General features: G+C 38.8%; 2 protein-coding genes across 3 annotated transcripts; both read right to left on the bottom strand.

Moving 5' to 3' along the window:
* Positions 1-2156: 2156 nt before the first annotated feature.
* On the bottom strand, positions 2157-9373 carry snx12 (sorting nexin 12). 2 transcript variants are annotated; one of them, XM_062405584.1, is made up of 6 exons: positions 9004-9373; positions 7410-7505; positions 6583-6707; positions 6089-6179; positions 3576-3584; positions 2157-3011 (listed from the first exon to the last, which is right to left on the bottom strand). In XM_062405584.1, the coding sequence occupies exons 1-6, from the start codon at positions 9166-9168 to the stop codon at positions 2805-2807; spliced, it is 693 nt and encodes a 230-aa protein (XP_062261568.1). In that variant the 5' UTR covers positions 9169-9373; the 3' UTR covers positions 2157-2804. The 2 variants fall into 2 exon arrangements, with proteins under 2 accessions (XP_062261568.1, XP_062261567.1); XM_062405583.1 differs by lacking the exon at positions 3576-3584 and having other exon boundaries at positions 5302-6179; positions 9004-9370.
* A 95-nt stretch (positions 9374-9468) lies between these two features.
* Positions 9469-20440, bottom strand: LOC133969838 (uncharacterized). Its single transcript, XM_062406541.1, has 16 exons — positions 20335-20440; positions 19734-19824; positions 19124-19296; positions 18795-18928; positions 18546-18711; positions 17956-18052; positions 17596-17656; positions 16966-17201; positions 14425-14519; positions 13803-13893; positions 12864-13033; positions 12652-12785; positions 12403-12568; positions 11999-12095; positions 11615-11675; positions 9469-11326 (listed from the first exon to the last, which is right to left on the bottom strand). Exons 1-16 carry the CDS (start codon positions 20396-20398, stop codon positions 11087-11089), a joined length of 2076 nt encoding a protein of 691 aa, XP_062262525.1. The 5' UTR covers positions 20399-20440; the 3' UTR covers positions 9469-11086.
* Between the last annotated feature and the right edge of the window lie 1130 nt (positions 20441-21570).

Here is a 21570-nt window from a genome sequence, read left to right as displayed (position 1 = left end):
AGAGAACAGAGAAAGGCCCTGGTCAAACCCAGGTCCCCTGCTGTCTCGTGGTGGTACTAGCCACTGTACCACAATGCCAACCCAAATTCTGAGTCGGTGTGGCCTGGGGGGTGGAGTGGTGGTTCTCCAACAAGAAGGTTGCCGGTTCAATCCCCACTCTTCCCCATCTGCATGCCGGAGTGTTGTTGGCAAGATAATGAACTCCTAAATGGTGCCTCATAAATGATGAGTGTATTAATTGTAAGTCAGCCAAATGACATGTAATGAGTCCAGCCTTATGCTTTCATAGAGAATTTAAGAATTTATAGAAATAGAGGGCCAATCGTGGCTTTATGAATGAGACATTTAGTCTGTGCAAGCCAAGCCACCCACAGTCCCGTCAATGAACCTCTGTGTTTCAGTTGTTGATGCTTATTGTGAATTGTTTGTCTTCTTCTCTCAGTGTTTGGGTTTGGATTACTGCTCCTCATCTGTTCTACACCCAATGAATTGTTTTTCCTACCTTGGGAAATAACTCGAGAGGTAACCTGAAATGAAATGGATTTCTAAATTGCCTTTTCTCCCTCTCCACCCGTCGCTCTCCGCCCGACGGTACTATAGTAGCCACTCGTCTCACCTTTTGTCCTTGCCCAGCCACACTGCTTTGGGTTGCTCTTTCAATTTACTTCCACTTTATCAACCTAACCCAACTGGGTGTCTCTGCAAACACAACTAACGTCATGGCTGCACACTAGGCCCCAGCGTTAGAACTGCTAACAAAACACCACCTAATCTCCGCCTTGGCTCAGCGTGCCCATCCTGTCTGCCCACTTTCATTACTCAGGACAAGGCGAACACATCAAAGTGCTCTAGTTTTATAGGTCACGGTCCTGACTGAGGAGGAAGGTCAGGGTTGGTGTGTGGATCCCAGGGTGTCTGCATATTTTCAAATTTGATTACTCATCATTATGGTCTTGTTCCATTGAACTTAAGGTTCTAAAGCATGTTTTTCTTTGAAATACAAACCATCCCCAAAAAACGCACTTCCCATAGATACCGAGTTCATTGTCTTCTTTCTGTTTAATGCTCGAACACATGTATTGCATGTTTATGCCATCCTGGAAGAGGGGTCCTTCTCCTGTTGCTCTTCTGGAGGTTTCCAACTGTTTGTCTTGCAAATATCTTGTGTAAGGATGAATGTAAAAAAGCACAGCTGTGAGTTAAAGTATATGAATAACCAATAAATTGTTTGTAATTCCTTTTATTTTATATTCACACACCCACTTGTGTATAGTTACAGTTGGGTCTAATTTAGATCACCTGCAGTTCAAGGCCTACATCACAAGATCACTATTCTGGGACAAGTTTAATCCACCTGTGGCCAGAACTCCCTTCTCCCCTGTTAATCCCTGTATTTCCTGAGGGTGAACAACAACAAGAAAAAAGATTAGAGGACTTTGAGACTCATGTTTGGCAAAACAAAAAGAACCAGCATTGCCATGGTTTTACTTCCTTCCTGATAAAAAGGCAGTTTTTATATTTGCTGCACTACAGGACCGTGCTCTGCTATTTCATATAAATCTATATTTTTTCCAAAAAATGCCAGAAGGTAAAGAAAAAGTATGAGTATTTTTTTTTACAATCAAAGCTGATGTTTTATATACTTGTTATATTCGAGCAACAATGAAAAACCTAAATATATTTAATGTTTCAAAATAATGAATTATCAAATTAGTTGGCAAATATTTATCTCAATTTATTAACCCACATTTTTTCCATAGTTGTGGTAGTACAACCATTTTAATGTACTTGGTTCAAAGACTGGAAATAAAACATAAAACTGAGACTTTACAAAAGATAGACAGGTTCATCTCTTCTTACTACATCAGGAATTCACATAGTAATTTACTATCTAGTCCACAAATGAAAACTAGTTTTAATGTTTCAACCCTGTTTAATAGGCTTTATGCATTAGGTATATTTATGTTTCCAACTTTATGTTGTTTCCACGTCATTGTTAAATAAGGGCACCTGCCAATCTACAGCCACTCATCCAGCTCCCATGACTCTTTGATCTGTCTCAGTGTGACGCACTAAGCACTGACCTTGAGCCCAGTTCTAGTGATTTTGTTGCAATTCCTCGAATCAGAACCAAGAAGAGATGTGCAGACATGACACAGCAGGCAGCAGGAAATTTAATTGGGAGGACAAGAGTAACAAGGAAGTTCCCAGTCACCCAGAGCGGAACTGCAATGGCAACATGTATTAATACACTTCACAATAATATTGACAGAAAGAAAAACAAAACTGGAAAACTAAGCACAGAACTATCCTTATTGTGGATCAATGAACCAGATGCTGATTACGCCTTTGGAGCAATGAAATATTGTTCATATAATGAACCTCTTGTCACAGTGCTTAGATATTGTTATTTTACCTAAATTAACATTCCCAATAGCTGACTGGACAACACAGCAGGATGATGTAACTCAGACAGCAGAGTTAAAAACAGTTAGTTGTAAAAGAATCCTGATTTAAGAGTGTTTCCAGAAAATAAACCTCAGGAGAAAATACACTGACTGGAATGACACGTCTCTGTCTTTATTCCCAACATGCTACATGTTGCTCGACTTTGGGAGGTTTCCATCAAAATCTCATATGTGCTCGCACCGAGGATCCCAAATTGAAGCAGGAAATTAAACTCTTTTTAAAACTTGATTGACTCAATTAAAAAAAAGAAAAAGACATTCAGAAAACATAACCATCATTGTAAAAAAAGAAAAATCTAGCTATGATAAAATGGAACATGTCTTAATTTTCTCTGATTACTGAATCAAAAATAATGTACATATAATATGTGGAATGGCTGAATAAAGACATGACATCAAATGTTTAATACAATGGATTTCAATAAAGTTTTGAGCAATAGTTGTGTTTTTCCGATGCCGTTGACACTCCTCAGTTCTGACATTTCCAGCGGCTTTACAATGACGTGATGTAGAAATAAATGTACACGGGGCAGGTGCAGCAGTCTGCGTTGGGAGAAGAAGACGGTAAACATGAGAAATAACATTCAAACGGGTTCAAGCTGTAAGTGGAACTGAGTGAAAACAATCTGATGCACTGATTAATTACAACAACACAATATTATAATTCACAGTATGTAGCCAAGGGCTGGACAATAACACAATATAAATTATTATCGCAGTGTAATTTTCGTCAATACCTCAACAACAAAAGACAATATCTTCTGATATATTAACACAGTTGATTTACCTCACATAAGTGAAATATGAGGTAGAATTTCAAAACACAAACTTCAGTCAGGGGGAAAAACACAACATTTTTAAATTAAAAGTAAGACGAAATTATTGTAATAATTACCAATATCAACTAATATGAATTTGCTTATTTTGACACAATTCAACTTGGTCATATAGCACAGTCCTAACATGAAAATGTATTCATATGGACAGTTTACCCAGAAAAGAAATTCACTCATTATCTACTCACCACTTTGCAGATAGAGGGGTGGGTAAAGTGTTTGAGTCCAGGGGTGAACTTTTTTGAGCAGAATCTAATACAATTGAAATTACTTGTGTCCTCTTCTTCTGACAAATAAAACAGAAAGAAGAGATTATAGGCCTCCGTACCGCTCGAGTGGTGTCATCCAAGTGTCCGCAAAGCCCCGACATTAATATTAGACTCAAAACGAGGCCATTTACACCTTGTTTTAAGCCGAAATGTCCTGTGATGTCTTCTGAGACAGTAAATTACCTCATTTGGAGTCAAATGCGAATGTTGGGGATCGTGGAGACGAGCAGCATGGAGGACTGCCCATCATTGACTTCAATTGTATTGGATTCTGCTCTAACCAGGTTTGACACTGAGACTCCAGAAGTGTTCTGTGGACTCAAACACTCTACCCCCCCTCCATCGGCACAGTGGTGAGTAGATAGTAGATTTTCATTTTCGTGTGAGCTATCCCTTTAAGTCCGAGAATAAAACTGGACACGTTGACTAACGCTCCTTGTTGGTATCAAGATGTAACCGTCTCCTTAAATAGATTGTGGCCTCTTTCAATGTGTTGCCTCTTTCACTTCTTAAATGTAAGAAAATATTCCTTGATCAGGCAGCATGAATAAAACAAAGTTGTGATGAATTAAACATGCTACATTGAACAGGCCTGCATGCAGTGCGTCATGACGTGATGCTGGAACTGAGCAGTGACAGTTTTTGTGCTGCAGAGTTGCAGTCACACTTCACCAATAAGCATCATGCAATGCAGATGGTTGTGTCACTAATGTGTTTTTTGCCAATGTTCTATACGTCACAATTACCTCCACAATGGAGGTTGTATTTGGTTTGTTGGTCGGGCTGGATTCCGAAAAAATAACTGAATGGTTTACCAGAAAAATTGGCGGAAGGATGGGATTTGGGCCGAGAAGGAATACTTTAAATTTTGGCGTGGATTTATTAAATCAGATGCTTTTATGTGAGATAGGGTGGAATCTTCAGCAATTTTCCTGACAACAACGCTTAGATCTCAGTGACAAAGAGAACTTGTATGTGTATATATAGTATATAGGAGTCTGTGCAATTTGTGGTGGCTTGACTAAGGTTTTTTTATTGGAGGTTTATGTGTAGACATTCAATTAAAATGTTGTTCTTAAGACATAGACTGCATCAAATTAAGTGACGAAAGTTCAAAACTGACTCGAAGGCAACTCGAACATTTCAATATTTACATAGGCAATGCATGGTAGAATATACTGCTTCGTTTTTCAGAAGCGGATTTATGCATAAAAACAAATGATTCAGGGAAATAAAAATCTGAACATCACAATGGTGATCAGTGGCTTGTAAGATCATTTGTTAGTGAGACACACACATATATTGCAAAGTAAGCATGCAGGTTGGCCATGCATTGGATGATTAGTGCGCTTGCTAATGAGTTAGTTTGGAAAGAAATGTTTTAACAAGTGCTCTAGTCACAAGCGACGTTCAAAACTTTCTCTATCAAACAATAGTTCACAGAACGTTTATTATGGATTTAAAAAGTCCCACTGCAAAGTGGAATTTACATCAGTCTTTCTCCAAATGCTACAGCGTGGCTTATTTAACACACGATGACTCTATCATCGTGTCATCAATCTTGTAAATATGATATTTACAAGATTGTTTACGATCTTTGTGATGATTTATTTATGAAATCAGCATTATCTTAATTTAGTATCTGTGAACTATCGCCTTTGGGCCCATGCAACTACCTTTAACTTCCTGAAAGCTCTTTTGAGGCGAGATAAAAAAAAGCAAACTTACTTTATTCATACCTAAAAACAGAAAAACAAAGAGAGCAAAACATCATCAGAATCTACTTAACATTCTACGTGCGTCATTGTTCACATTTGTGCCAACACACACATTTAGACATAATTCTACTTTATTCACATTATATTCAAATTATGAATATGTCAATCATCAAGGAAAGATTGAAATGTATCACACATTATTTTCCCATTCCTGAAAATTGCGATTAAGAGCCAAATATTCATCCCATACATATCACAGCCATGGAGGGATGCTTCCCTTATTGTACAATTATAAAACAAATGCACAAGGGTAGAGAGGAGTCACAGAGTTCTCTGAAACATTAGCAATATTACACGTGGCATCTATTGCACTTCTGTCTGTCCTGGTAGAGGGATGCCTCACATGTTGATCTCTGAGGCTTCTACGGTCTTTTTACTCTGTTAAACTGTTTTTTTTTTTATAGTTTTGCATTACCCTTGTTGAGGGTTAGGAACAGAGGATGTCACACCTTGTTTAAACCCATTCCCACAAATTGCGATTTGTGGGAATGGGCTATACATATAAAATTTGATTGATGCCCTGATGTATAGCAGAAGAACATACTCCAAGGATAAAAGGGGAAAACAGCTTTACATTGGTATACACTGAGAAAGAGAGAAAAAGAGGGGCAGATAAAGCATAAAGAGAGAGAGATTAAGATAGGTTGTGGGGGAAGAGAAAGGCAAGTCAGTCCGTTTTACGACCAAGAGTTTAACCCCCACATGCTCATATCCCCAATTAAACCCTAGTGCCGTACTTTTCCAGGAATGTAGTTACGGTCAATGCCTTCATCTTGCAGGAACATGTGAAGACAGCGCTCGTTCTGGGCCAAGGGGTGACCTGCAATTCTACAGAAACACACACAAACAATGCACAATTCACTCACTGCTCATTCAAATACTGTTTGTGGCGATGTTGACTGTGGATTTGTTAGTTGACGTGAGGCTGCTTTTCCAGACACAGATTAGATTAAGCCTTGTGTAGGGCTAGACATCGTTCTGCAATGTCTGACTCACTGACATACTGAAATTGTGAATTTCTAGGCCAATGCATTTTGTGACTATACAACACATAGTGGTTATAGCCTGTACTGCAGCCAGCCACCAGGGGGCAATCAAGACTCTTTGGCTCCACTTTTGAGGAGCCATCATGTCATCCATCTTTATAACCAGTCTATGTGTCAAATATGATTGTTAGATGTTTCATACATAAAAAGAAGTTCTCTTATTTAGTGTATTTTAACTGACTAACCTGTTAATGAACTGCTCCAGGCCAGATCGCCGCTCATCAATGAAGCTTGGGTCAAAAAGGCCCTCGTCTCCACGGAACGGCAACTGTCTCTTCAGGGCTTTGCCCGGCAGAGGTGGTACTACAATCTGTTGTTGCAAAGGGTAAAAATAATAACAGTGAAGATGAGATATATCTACTACAATCTGAAATGTTCACGGTCTAATTCCATGGCATAGTGAAAGTCCCCACAAACTTGAATTAATTTTTCTTAATTGGAGCTGAAGATGAAATGTAATCTCAAATCATAACACATTAGAAACTAAGTAAGGATTAGGGCTGCACGATATATATCGAAAATGTATCATTAAATATTTCTTCAGAGCAGCACATTCCTCAGCTGCTCCGATCGCTCTTTCCCCCCTCGCTCTCTCTCTTGCACTCACACAAACAGCGTGACCGGTGATTTTTACAGTCCAAATGTATATGGAAAGACCCCAAATGATCACTGTGAGTGGACTTAGTGGAACTGTGCACGGCTCCCTGGGTGTCTGCTACCGACTTGGTGGCACTGTGGCCCGGCTGTGGAGCCGGCCGTGGTCCCTGCCTCCGAAGCCAGGTAGAATTTTCTCAATTAAACAATGTTGTTGGAATGGGTTGTTAATGTTTTTCTCCTTTTTTCAATGTCTGCATAGACCACTTACTACAGAAATGAAAACAAAGCAGATAGACCTTAACACTGTCTACTTAAGCATTTGTGTATTTATCGCAAGTCATATCGTCACTGCGATATTCAACAAGCCAGTCTGCTTAAATGATTAGCTTTAAGCTAGCCATCGTCGCTCACTCACCTTACTGTCTCTTTCCAGCTCAATCTTTAACCACTCAAAGTCGCTGTATCTTCTTCTCACGCACGAGTCCTTCAGTTTGAAAATGGGAAGGTTTGTCTACACAGTGAAGGAAAAGGGAGAGAAAAGCAAAAACAGCACTTTATTTATTCATAATTCACACAATTGATTAAGATTCAAAACTTGATTGTGCAATACTGCAGGTATCATTGGAAATGTCTCTTTTACAGATGTATGAAACACAAAAGAATACAATATATTTACGTTTTGCTGTACTGAGGACTAAAAGTATGTATATGGTTTTATCTGGTTGAAACGATGTCAGTCAAATTAAGTGCACAGGTTAACTTTATGTGCATGAAAAGGTAGTAATCCTGTTTAACACAAGTGCTGAGATATGTCCAGTTGTAGGGTAACGCAAATAATGTCTTAGGGTTAGCCTTTTCAAAATGTGTTTAAAGCATATAAAGCATATATAGAGAGTCAGTAGCTACAGTATAGGTGAGCCTTCTGCATGCAAACTGTCAGTCAGAGGGAAGGCCGGTGTCTGTTAACCACACAGACTCTGCTTTCATCCAATTTGGTCTGTAATTTGATTTGAGATGCACAAGAGCACCCACACACACACTACCGCAAACTAGTGGAGCCCACCTCTGATGCAAGAAACCATCCCAACCTATGAGTGTGTGAATGTTGCGTTGAGAGAGAGACACAAGCAGCACCTTGTTTACACTGTGATGGAGAAACTCTCCCAGGAGACATCAGCACACACAGATAATCCGTCTGTGGTCGGGACCCGCTCAGTAAACAGCAATCTTGCAGTTTTTTTAAATATCACCTTCCCTAAAATGTCAAACCATGTGCCCTGTCTGTTATTTCTTCAGTTTCACACTTCAACGTGTTAAAACTCACTGTGAACTGAAGGAGGAAGTTGAACTTAAACTTTACTAGAATCCCTAACGTTATTACTCGTCTGACTATTTATATGAATGTGGGAAATTTGAGGTGGCTAACTTGCTGACCATAAAGCTCCCGTTACTAGTCCCCACTCAGCTACTTTTCTCACCGATTACAGTAGAAATGTTTGCTTTGTATTAACGTTGAGTAGTAAATGATGTGTACATAGGCAGGCAATGCTAAAATCGTGGTTATATGGAATATGTGTAAATAGGAGTAGCTGCTAGTTTCACGCGCTCCCTTTCCTGCCTAATTTGTCACTGTATCCGGAAGCATAAAAGTTGATTAAAGCGTTAAAATATCACGTTAACACTATATTCTGCATCTGCTGTCTCCGTGCGTGCTGCAGGGCGTCGATAGATTCACGAAACTTCATCTACGAGTTAGCTTTCGTGCTAACGCCACCCCAAGCAGCTAGGCCGCGAAGAATCCCCGTTCCTCGAGTTCTCCGGATGCCCCACCCGGAACCGGCTCCGACCGCCCGTTGCAGGCGCCACAGCCCGCTCAGTGTGTTGACACCAGCGCGGCGGGTAAACATGCTAGCGCTAGCAGCGACTGTGCAATAACCAGGTAGCTTCGAGAAGAACCACCCCAGTAGCTAATGCTGCAACATGGTATGTTCTTTTTCCGAAACACTCACCCGCATGCGAACTTCGTAGGTTGTGTATCGGGTCCGTCCGACTCCAACGATCTGTGGGTCGAAAACGTCTATTTCCAGAAAATTGCTGGGGGGGCCGTACGCATCCGTCAGGTCCTGGGGCTTGGAATTCAACCGGCGAGTGTCGGCCACCGTGGAATCTGTCATTTTGTCAGGTTGTAATCTTTGGACGACCAACGGCGAATCAGCGTCAAAGCAACTATATGCACGGCGGAGTGTTAAATCTCATCTGAAGGCATCGATCGCTAGCGGCAGCCGGGTGGGTTCAGCTAGGGAAGTAGCCGACTGGAGTCTCTCGTTGCGGGGGCCAGCCGCCCTGCGCCCTGCCCTTCGAGAATCTGGAAAATACGTTGACTCAGTTCCGCGCTGTGCGGGACACCCCGCACTCCCCCTATCGGACATGGCGATAACTGCACTGGCAGGCTGAGTAAAAAATCTGTGCCGGGATTGTTATCACGTCATATTTATTTAGAAAGAACAACAGATACAAGTGGGAGTTTACAGCTAAGTAAATAAACGATAACAATACAAAGAGGCTCAAACAACAACGTTCAACCAGTAGAAGCAAAACGATTCATGTGGGAGTTTACAGCTAAGTCCCACTGTAAATAAACGATAACAATATAAAGAGGCTCCAACAACGAAAATTAAAAAAAAGTACATTCAAAGATTTCAAAACATGGCTCGACCAATCGCGACTTCAGTCTCAGCTGTCAATCATGACGATTCACTGTTTATATAGGCTCACTTAACTAATTAAGACCAAATTGGCCTGAAAACTTAACAGTACCCAAACATCGGTAAGTCACATCATAAATGAACATTAAAAATACAATAGGTTCCAACAACAAGGTCCAGCCTATTTTTATGAAGTAGATTTAAAGATATTAAAATAAGTAACATTCAAAGTTATAAGGTATATTATGTTAAGAAAATGATGCTGTCTGATTTTAACATGAGCCTTTGGATATTGCGATGTTTTGTCACTTTCATCATGGGGTTTACACATCTTATTAAGGCACAATAGTTAACAATCAATCAAATTGTATGTGATGTTAATAAGCATTTACAGCATAGATAATTTTCTATGAGACTAAAAAGACTAAACAAGTGTAATGTTTGGGACAGCAGCCAAACTGATTTGATAGATTTGCCAATATCAAAGTTCTATGTGTGAATTATTTCCGACAATTATCTCAAAGAGTTGATACGTTTCCTCAAAAAACATTTCTCGGGTGCCTTATTAGACTTCAGTAATATGTAATAAGTGAGTTAACAGAAAATTTTGTTTTTTTGTGTTTATCTCATCTATTTTCTATAATTTATCTGATTTTTGCTCATAGTAAATAACATACGTAATCTACATTGCCTATAGGGTATTTTGTAAAAGATATATTTTGGATAATATATTTTGTCAACTGCATGAAAACTAAAACTATATGTTACAAAGCAAACAGAAATGTATCTTGAACATTCTCTCATAGACTGAAATGAACATTCAGTCAACCACTGGAATAATATCAAAAATAAGATCCAAAATATTTAATACTGGGTGACAGAGTGTATAGAGCAGATAACATATTTCGAACACAGCAGAGATACCCGGGTATACATTTTGTTCCATTGACTTACAAATGTTAAAAATATGAAAAGTGTACATATATTTCACTGAATCTATCATGAAACATCCACAGATTATCTAACTTCAAAGATGCATATAAAGAAAAAATAGAGTTCATTGGTTTTACCATGTTATTAAACGATAAGTGTCGCGAAGAATGAAGTCCTGCTTTGATTATATAGATTTTTAATCTTTAGTACTTTTCTTTCAGCTTCTTTTTAAGACCAATTCCTCTCCTGGCAAAGTTACATTAAAAAAAAGTGAAGCTGGGTTTTGGCCTCTTGTGGTTAGCAAGCCTACACACTAATAATTTTGATTTAATTGTTTGCCTTTAAATGTCTCAATATACTATGATATCATCTGACAAAGATAATTTAAAGAGCATACATCATGTATTATTTTTCCTGATAGAAAAGTCACGACAAACCCTGACTGAGAGGCCTTCTACACCGAGACCTGCTCCTCCTCCTGAGAGGAGAGAAGACCTGCGGAGGTGGAAATGTCGTCTGCATTGTTCACAGCGATGGAGACGGAGCAATCAGTTTGGTCGGTGGTGACGGAGCAGGTGGAGCCATCAGAGCTGTCGCTGTCGGACTCAGAGACGTGGCAGTACTCCCGGACAGGACAGGCCTGCTCGTTGTAGCTCGAATTCCCCTTCATGCCTTTGGAGAATTGACGCCAATCCTTTAGGAAAGATAAAAAGTGATGATGATGTTTAACGATCAAAGCACTGTCAAATGGTGACATAAAAAACATTTTCCACTTTGTCCCCATGTGGTCTTAACTGCCGGTTTAGTATGTCAAATTTTTTAAATATCTGTTGGAAATGTTGACGTGTAATTTGGTAACAAACTTTCATAATCTCCACTTGGATGAGTTGTAATTACTTTTGTCCAGTGAAATTCCCATCAGATATTTAGCACTGACTCGTAGTCTGGGAGAGGTATCAGCTGCTGGGTGCTGTGTACTCACCTCAATGTCGATAAGGAGCAGGGATGGCTTTGGAACTACAGGGATTGGGATGATTCGGAGCCTGTATGGAAGGTAAACACATTCTTACCCCCACATGATCAGTCAACAACAGATCCACCTCGCTACACCAGCTCCTTCCCCCAATCGCTACTGCACAGACTTTGAATACGCAAGAGTATTTAGGCTTCATTTCTGGACAGTGGGAGGAGCTGGAGACGCATGTAAGGCTTTATATACATTCTTTGGCTTGGATCACCACATAATGCTGCAGAGGGCACTGTTGCTCACACAGAGTAACATGATGTTGCTTTAAACAACTAACAGCATTATGAACCCACGGCAATAATCTACCACTCTTAATATGTGACAGATGTGCCAACCCACCTTTCATTGGGCAGGATCATCATGACAAACAGGATGAGAATAACAGCAGCGACCACATAAAGCAGTGGAGTCCACACAGACACAGACACATTGGTGTCTAGGAGGGAGAGAGGGGGACAATGTTCAATTTGCAGGGTCAAATAACTGAGTAACTTATAAGAAAAAGAAAATTCAGTTGAATTTTCTGGCTTTGAATCTGGCTTTGAATGCAAACTGTGTTGTGTCAAGAAACCAACAAAGAAGGTTCATACCTTCACAGATTGTTTTCAACGTGAAAAAAAAGCCACATGTTGCCATTCAACAGAAGATCTTTCCTCTTTTCCATTTACCACTGTATCTCACTCCGGTTACTTTTTTTACATATCTACTCAATTCTATCTACTCAAAACCCGGTTTTAGTTTACCTGTGCTGTTGTTGGATCCCCAGACAGCAGGCTCACTCCAGCTACTCCAGTTAAATGACTCTCCGCAGTCTTTCCCCATTCTGCTCTTCACCTGCAGCTCATACCTAGAACTGCTGGAAGGCAGATTGATGCAGTATTTCTGAGTCCCAATACTGACCAGAGAAGTCTGTGGAGATGAAGCAGAAAGATGGGAAGTGAGAAAAAAAATGTAAACAAAGAATGAAAAACAATATGATTTTGTGTTCCTACCTCCCAAGTCTTGTCGTTGACCCTGAAGCGAACTTCACTCGCCACACAATGCGCAGCAGTCTGGTTCCAGTAAAACCACAGGTTCGAGTCCGAGCCATTCTTGACAGTCAGGTTGATTGGTGCATATAACAGCACTGGAGACAAGACAGACCAGTCAGTGACAGAGAATACTTCTTACATTAGGAGAAGAGAATAAGCCAGATCTGGGAAACCTTTTTGTTTCAGTTGATGCGTCTTCACGAAAGTCGTGTTGCCGTGTGACAGTCTGGTTTGAAACGTGTGGAACCTTCTGGTTATCAGCTCGTCGTAGGGTTGGATACATCCAGTGTTCGTGCTGTTCTCGGACACATAGGTGGTGCAGTTCTTTCCGTCACTCTGGAACCTGTGTAGAAACCTCTGTTTATTCATTCACACTCAAAGCAAAGTCTACAGCTTTGTCAACTGTTAATTGTACATAGGGAGTATTTCAATGCAATATTAAATCCAATCAGTCCTGAGCTTGTACTTTCTTGGTGATATTTTCATCAGCCATTATTCATATTGTTCGTCATAGCTGTTATTTTCCTGCTGTCAGATGTCTGCAGTGAAAATGGGCCTAATTGCTGAATTTAGATATCATATCAGGCTTTCCATTCATCAAGCCTTTAATAGTCATGCAATATGTATGGCTTGAGCTTTGGAGTAAAAATAGTTTTTCGTTAGTGTGAGGAATAAAAAAAATATTTTTTTGCATTAATATTCATTTAGAGTGAAGTCCCTCAGATTTCAGGTTTGATCATGTGTGCTCCTGGTGGTGCATTTAGCCGTTTCACAAAAACATATGATTTACATTTTTGTAAAATTATGATTTTATTGGTGTGTACTCGTAATAAGTTACTAACACGATTATGATATATCATAACTGAAACTGCCTTTAATGGAAACCATCACAAAAAACTGAACTGGAGCAAAAAACAATTGTAAAATCAATACTCAAGGTATACCCTATCATTTTTGTTTGCAGAAAGTGCTAGAACTTCCTCTCAATTTCAAAATAAAATGCAAAAGTCTAATATACCCTGTTTTTTATTTAAAAAAACAATTATTTCCCTTGATAAATTCAGTTGATTTAAAATGAGATTTGTTACTGTAACTTTGACCACATTACAAACCAGCTGTAGAAGGTGTAATTGACATCTGGGGTCCCTTGTTTATTCCAGGAACAGTTGATATGTTTCAGATGAATCACCCAACAGTCCACATCTGTCAGAGACACACAAGATGTTGACAACAATAGATAAGTTTTATTAAGGCAGCAGAATAAACATCATCAGGGCCAGTTTCGTGTAACCTACAGAAGCAGACTATTGCCTGACACACACACACGCACACATGCACACACATACACACACACACACACACATACATACATACCTACACAAAATGAGGAAATGGCAGATGACGACAAGGGGAATTCATGCATTGTCAAGGAAGTAACTTAGTACCTCAAACTTTTTAACTCAGTTTGTCAGCTAACATTATCAGAAAATAGTTAAAATCAATCATGTTCACTGGTTTTCTGGATTTTAATTTATTATAGAATATTAACTAACATTGTAGATATCCACAAATACAGCAGTCTGACATTTTCAATTATGGAAGATATCATTAGAATGCCTCAAGTAAACAGAATAACCTCTCACACATGTCTAAAAGACTAAAACAGTTATTATTAATATCATAACATGCCAATAATCTATAAATTAAAGTTTATTTGTCTATAAATGTTCTTACCTGGTGGTTCTTTGGAAAATACGTGTCCAGACAGAAACAGAAGTAGGAGCAGTCTAGTCGGCATTGTGTGAAACAGGATCAGCGTAGGTCTACTTCTACATCAGAGTATCGATGCGTTGAATGATGTGTTTCCGCCTCTGCTGCTCTATGCCTGACGTTTGTGGCTTTTGTTTCCTGTTAGGGGAAACTGTTAACGCATTAGTCGACAGATCAAGATGATTTATTTGTAGTTAGGCCTCGTGCTGTGTGGGTTTAATGTCAAATAACTCACAAGTCTGACATACAAAAATAATTGTGAGTGAAACCACAGACTTCATGTATTTGCTCTTTTCATCAATCTTGTTGAAAGTAATTAATTTCCGTAAATTGTTTTTACAGTGAACAGACCAGGTACCTTACGTGCATTTGTGCTACTGCTGACGTTGTGTTTAAAATTAAATTTGAAATGGTTGAAATTGCAATTTTACAGGTGAAAAATAATAAAATTAAAATAAATCTTGCAACTGCAATCAAAAACTTAAATACTGCTTAGAGGCATTCGTTTTTTAATCTTTCTTCCATGCCATACTTCACTGTAGAGATGCTTCTTACCTGGTGATGAGCAGCGTCTGGTATTCGGTAAACAAATCTCTAAGGGTTCTGCTCTAAAGGTTCAATTTTGTCTAACCAGGTCTGATCGGAGAATCATTTTCCTCATGTCCCCAGAGTCCTTTGCATACCAAACTTAAGACTAGGTGTCAAATGCATTTTACACAAAGTGACTTCCATCCTGCCCCTCCAGCATAATGGCCTGATCAATGCAGTGCTCATGTTGTGGTCGTCCCCTTTCTTCAGAGGACTTCAGCAGCTCGTTTTAAGGTGATCCACGAGTTCTTAGTCGCTCTGTGGTACCATAACCTCCCTCAATTTAAAAACATTGAGGCCAACGTTCTCCTGTGAACATTTAAAGCTCTAGAAAATGGTTTTCTAGGGACAGACAAAACAGCATTTATTTAATTTCTAATTAAATCTGTAAGACAAATAAGTGCAAGACGTGATGGTCTGAAGATTTTCAGGGGGCCACCTTCTTGAACTAAAGTACAGAAAGTGATTCTCTGATATTTATGTCGTGTACTTTGCCTGCTGCGCTCAGGATGTTTTTCGTGGGTTTTGTTTCCTGTGAACGGAAACTGTTACAGAAATAAAGATTGAGAAGATACACCTGTGGAACAAATCATGTGGTGTTTTGTAGGGCTCTATCAACACAATGAAGAATTGTTCAAATACTTCTGTATACCACATTTTCACAAATTTCCCAGGGAGTAATCAATCAATCAATCAAATATAATTTTTTTAGCCCATATTCACAAATCACAATTTATCTCATAGCCTCACAGTATGGCCAATGCACTGTTGATGTTGTTGTTGTTGCAGGGAGTCGCCAAAATGACCTCTAATTCTTCGTATTGAAAGGTGGAAAGGCGGGATCAAGGATTCACACATAAATTAAAAAGTGTAAAAAAAGAAAGCTTGGAGACTTTCTGTCTTTATTATTTTATCTATATTTATTATCCATTTAACACTCAGTCTTATCTGTGGAGTTCAATGGCCAATGTGCAATGCATTCCAATGTATATATTCTTTTCAATTGTATAAATAATATCTATTATATTTCTACTTTATACTTCCGTTGAGCTCCTTTTAGATATTTACTTATTTATTTATTTTACCAAGGTCTATTTTTTGACTTTCTCTATTATCACTGCACCTAAATAAATCTCCCCATTGTGGGCTAATTGTTATGTTTTCTATCTATCTATCTATCTATCTGTCTGTCTGTCTGTCTGTCTGTCTGTCTGTCTGTCTGTCTGTCTGTCTGTCTGTCTGTCTGTCTGTCTCCCTCCCTCCCTTCCTCCATCCATCCATCCATCCATCCATCCATCTATCCATCCATCCATCTATAACATTTTTATCCTGCTTCTTTCATTTCAAAAATATGAACCTGCTCAATGACCCTATAGAGCAGATATCATATTTCTAGTGCAGAAGAGACACCCAGGTATACATTTTGTTCCATTATCTTACAAATGTTAAAAATATGAAAAGTGTACATATATTTCACTGAATCTATCATGAAACATCCACAGATTATCTAACTTCAAAGATGCATATAAAGAAAAAATACCTTTGTGAATCATAAAGTAAGAGTTGGTTGGTTTAACCATGTTATTAAACGATAAGTGTTGCGAAGAATGAAGGTCTGCTTTGCTTATAGAGATTTTCAATGAGTACTTTTATTGCAGATTCTTTTTAAGAACATATCTCTCCGGGCAAAGTTACATTCAAAAACAGTGCAGCTGGTTTTTTGCCTCCTGTGGTCGGCATCCGTACACACTAATAATTTTGATTAAATTGTTTGCCTTTAAGTGTCTCTATACACTATGATATCATCTGACAAGGAGAATTTAAATAGCATACATCATGCATTCTTAGATGTGTCTGTCAGTATAAGAATTTCCTGATCGAAATGTCGCGACAAACTCTGACTGAGAGGCCTTCTACACCGAGACCTGCTCCTCCTCCTGAGAGGAGAGAAGACCTGCGGAGGTGGAAATGTCGTCTGCATTGTTCACAGCGATGGAGACGGAGCAATCGGTTTGGTCGGTGGTGACGGAGCAGGTGGAGCCATCAGAGCTGTCGCTGTCGGACTCAGAGACGTGGCAGTACTCCCGGACAGGACAGGCCTGCTCGTTGTAGCTCAAATTCCCCTTCATGCCTTTGGAGAACTGAAGCCAATCCTTTAGGAAAGATACAAAGTGATGATGATGTTTAACGATCAACTCATAGTCAAATGGATATACAGACTAAAAAACATTTTCCATTTTGTCCCCATGTGGTCTAAACTGGTGGTTTAGAATGTCTAGTTTTTAAAATAGCTGTTGGAAATGTTGATGTGGTATTTTGTAACAAACTTTCACAATCTCCCCTTGGAAGAGTTGTAATTACTTTTGTGACTTTGTGACATCATTAGGTCAAAATATCTACTTGTCCATTTTGACCAGTGAAATTCGCTAAACTATGATGTAGAAAAAGTCGTAAGTCTTCTTATGAGTTCAGTCTCCAGTGGTCACTAGCACATCTGTATACACTAAGTCTGGGAGAGGTATCAGCTGCTGGGTGCTGTGTACTCACCTCAATGTCATAAAGGGGCAGGGATGGCTTTAGAACTACAGGGATTGGGATGATTCGGAGCCTGTATGGGAGGTAAACACATTCTTACTCCCACATGATCAGTCAACAACAGATCCACCTCGCTACACCAGCTCCTTCCCCAGCTTCATTTCTGGACCCAGGGAGGAGCTGGAGACGCATGTCCGGTTTTACATACAGTCTTTGGCTTGGATCACAACATATGGCTGCAGATGGCACAGTGGCTCAGTCAGAGTTACATAATGTTGCTTTAAACAATTTACAGCAAAAAAACCTGAGGAAGCAAGAACTCATTATGAACCCACTGCAATAAACTCCTTTGTGACATTTGTGCCAACCCACCTTTCATTGGGCAGGATCATCATGACGAACAGGATGAGAATAACAGCAGCGACCACATAAAGCAGTGGGGTCCACGCAGACACAGACACATTGGTGTCTAGGAGGGAGAGATGGGAACAGATGGTTTTTAATCATATTATATTATTATATATATTATACCATCACTGTTTCGTGCACATTTGGAGCAGCAAATGCATCGTTAAAGCCAGGTTGGATGTGTACTCAGGTAAAAATTGAAACAGAACTTTATGGACAATGTTCAATTTGCTGGGTCAAATAACTGACTACATATTTAGTGAAAAATAAGGATTTCACTACTTTATCGCTCAAACATCAAATACTTTGCATCGGCCTAAGATGAATATTATTGTATTTTCAGTTGTATTTCTTGCCTTGAATCTGGCTTTTATTTGCCAAACTGTGTTGTGTCAGGAATCCAACAATCCTTCACAGATTGTTTTCAACGTGGCAAAGCCACGTGTTGCCCTTCATCAGAAGATCTTTCCTCTTTTCCATTTACCACTGTATCTCACTCCGGTTACTATTTTTACATATCTACTCAATTCTAGCACAAACCCGTTTTAGTTTACCTGTGCTGTTGTTGGATCCCCAGACAGCAGGCTCACTCCAGCTACTCCAGTTAAATGACTCTCCGCAGTCTATCCCCATTCTGCTCTTCACCTGCAGCTCATACCTGGAACTGCTGGAAGGCAGATTGATGCAGTATTTCTGAGTCCCAATACTGACCAGAGAAGTCTGTGGAGATGAAGCAGAAAGATGGGAAGTGAGAAAAAAAATGTAAACAAAGAATGAAAAACAATATGATTTTGTGTTCCTACCTCCCAAGTCTTGTCGTTGACCCTGAAGCGAACTTCACTCGCCACACAATGCGCATCAGTCTGGTTCCAGTAAAACCACAGGTTCGAGTCCGAGTCATTCTTGACAGTCAGGTTGATTGGTGCATATAACAGCACTGGAGACAAGACAGACCAGTCAGTGACAGAGAATACTTCTTACATTAGGAGAAGAGAATAAGCCAGATCTGGGAATTGTTTTTTGTTCCATGTTAATTAATTATAAATCCAACTTTTTTCTCTGATGCACCAGTGGGTGGAAATATCTCTTATTGAATTTTGAATCATGCATATAACCCAGTTAATAAACACACCTTTTTGTTTCAGATCATGCTCCTTCTCGAAAGTCTTGTTGCCATGTGACAGTCTGGTCTGGAACGTGTGGAACCTTCTGGTTAACAGCTCGTCGTAGGGTTGGATACATCCAGTGTTTGTGCTGTTCTCGGACACATAGGTGGTGCAGTTCTTTTCTTTGTCACTCTTGAACCTGTGTAGAAACCTCTGTTTATGCATTCACACTCAAAGCAAAGTATACAGCTTTGTCAACTATAATTGGCATATTGTACATAGGGATTATTTCAAGTCAATATTAAATCCAATCAGTCCTATGCTTGTACTTTTCTAGGTGATGTTTCCGTCTGTAATCTGCCTTTGTAACAGCAGATATTTTTACAGGTCTTAGAATGAGCTAAATGGAATTCAGCCATTATATATTTTGTTAGTCAGTCTGCAGTGAAAATGGGCCTGTTTGCTGTATTTAGATATCGTATCAGGCTTTCTATTCCTCAAACCTTTAAGAGTTATGCGATATATCATGGTTTGAGCTTTGGAGTAAAAAGAGTTGAAATGTCACTTTTACCAATTTGACAAATTCTGTTGACTTAAAAAGAGATTTGTTACTGTAACTGTCACCACATTACGAACCAACTGTAGAAGGTGTAATTGACATCTGGGGTCCCTTGCTTATTCCAGGAACAGTTGACATGTTTCAGATGAATCACCCAACAGTCCACTTCTGTCGGAGACACACAAGAGGTTGACAACAATAAAAAAATAGACTTATGCCTGACACACACACACGTACAAGGGGAATTCATGCATCATCAAGGAAGTAACTTCGAACCTCAAACTTATTCAACTCAGTTTGTCAGATGTTATTGATCAAGTTACTAATGATTTACATTGACATTGATTAATTGGTTTATATTAATCCTATTGCAAGGCAGTTGTGGTGTTTTTCCCATTTCTTGTCTTGAGTCTACGCTAAGGAAAATGATCAGATAAAAGTTAAAATCAATCATGTTCACTGTTTATCAAGATGTTGATTTATGATAGAATATAAACTAACAATGTAGATACAAATACAGCAGTCTGACATTGGCATCTTGGAAAATATCATTAGAATGCCTCAAGTAAACGGAATGACCTCTCACGCATGTCAAAAAAGACTAAAACTGTTATTTTTTATATCATAACATGCCTATAAACTATAAATTAAAGTTGTTTTGTCTTCAAATGTTCTTACCAGGTGGTTCTTTTGTAAATACGTGTCCAGACAGACAGAGAAGTAGGAGCAGTCTAGTCGGCATCGTGTGTAACAAAAACAGGAGCAGCGAAGGTCTAATTCTACATCAGAGTATCGATGCGTTGAATGACGTATTTCTGCCTTTTCTGCTCAACGCTTGACTTGTGTGGGTTTTGTTTCCTGTTAGGGGAAACTGGTGACGTATTAGTCGACAGATCAAGATGATATATCTGTAGTTAGGCCTCATGCTGTGTGGGTTTAATGTCAAATAACTCACAAGTCTGACATACAAAATGTATTATCCATTTAATATACTCAGTCTTCTCTTTGGCTAATGTGCAATGCATTCCAACGTATATATTCTGTTTCAATTGTATATATAATTTCTATTGTATTTCTATTTTAAACTTCCTTTATACTTTTATTTCCTTATAAGGATCCACCACCACGGTAGACAATACACAGCTCTTTGTAACATTGTTAATAAAAGTGCCCTATAAATAAAGTTAATTCTAATTAATATAATCATCTATATATTATTATAACAATACTACTACTACTACTAATTATTATTAGGGCCCGAGCACTGACAAGCACTGACAGACAGTAAGGCCCTATTAAAATTGTAAGGATTATTATTATAATATTTCAGGCAAATTAATTGGCTTTTTGAGGGCTTTAACATGCTCAAATTCTTACCAAAATTTGCAGAAAATTAGAAAGTGGTGACAATTTACTTTTCATTTATTTTCTGTTAATTTAATTGGATTTAATTTGTTTTAATTATAATTGTTTTTATTTACATAGTGTAATATATTGTAAAATGAATGTACAAAACCTTCTGGTTTATATTTTGTATTATTATTCACCACCACAGATCGACAATACACAGCTCTTACAGTAGCAGTAAAGTGCTTAAAAAAATATCAATGATTCTTTTGATGATAATTATTATTATCATCAACATATGAATATATTTTTGTAATGGGCTGTGATGAAAAAATAAGCATATTTGGGGAACTCATATAAATAAGGTTATGCAATGTGGTGCAGCTTAATTGAATGTGACCATTGAACTCTGGCAGAGGTTTGTGCTCCACTCAGTGCTGTTCTGGTTTCCAGTGGATTTCGTTGCAGAATTGTGAGTTGAGTAATTTCCCAAAACCTCAACCTTTAACACTTCAAACACACACAAAAAACTACTTTTACTCTGAAGAGGCGGAAGTCGTCGTGTTT

This window comes from Platichthys flesus, chromosome 15 (assembly GCF_949316205.1).
Source record: "Platichthys flesus chromosome 15, fPlaFle2.1, whole genome shotgun sequence".
Lineage (NCBI taxonomy): Eukaryota > Metazoa > Chordata > Actinopteri > Pleuronectiformes > Pleuronectidae > Platichthys > Platichthys flesus.
The sequence above is the reverse complement of the archived record's forward strand: the minus strand, read 5'-3'. Positions and strand labels throughout refer to the sequence as shown.

Coding starts and splice junctions, on each gene's coding strand:
- snx12 (XM_062405584.1), bottom strand. CDS start 9,168: ATGACAGATTCCACGGTGGCCGACACTCGCCGGTTGAATTCCAAGCCC. Junction 7,506..9,003: donor CCTACGAAGTTCGCATGCGG/GTGAGTGTTTCG, acceptor TTCACTGTGTAG/ACAAACCTTCCCATTTTCAA. Junction 6,708..7,409: donor AGCTGGAAAGAGACAGTAAG/GTGAGTGAGCGA, acceptor TTGCAACAACAG/ATTGTAGTACCACCTCTGCC.
- LOC133969838 (XM_062406541.1), bottom strand. CDS start 20,398: ATGCCGACTAGACTGCTCCTACTTCTCTGTCTGTCTGGACACGTATTT. Junction 19,297..19,733: donor AATTACACCTTCTACAGTTG/GTTCGTAATGTG, acceptor GTTTCTACACAG/GTTCAAGAGTGACAAAGAAA. Junction 11,327..11,614: donor TGCTCCTTATCGACATTGAG/GTGAGTACACAG, acceptor TCTTTCCTAAAG/GATTGGCGTCAATTCTCCAA.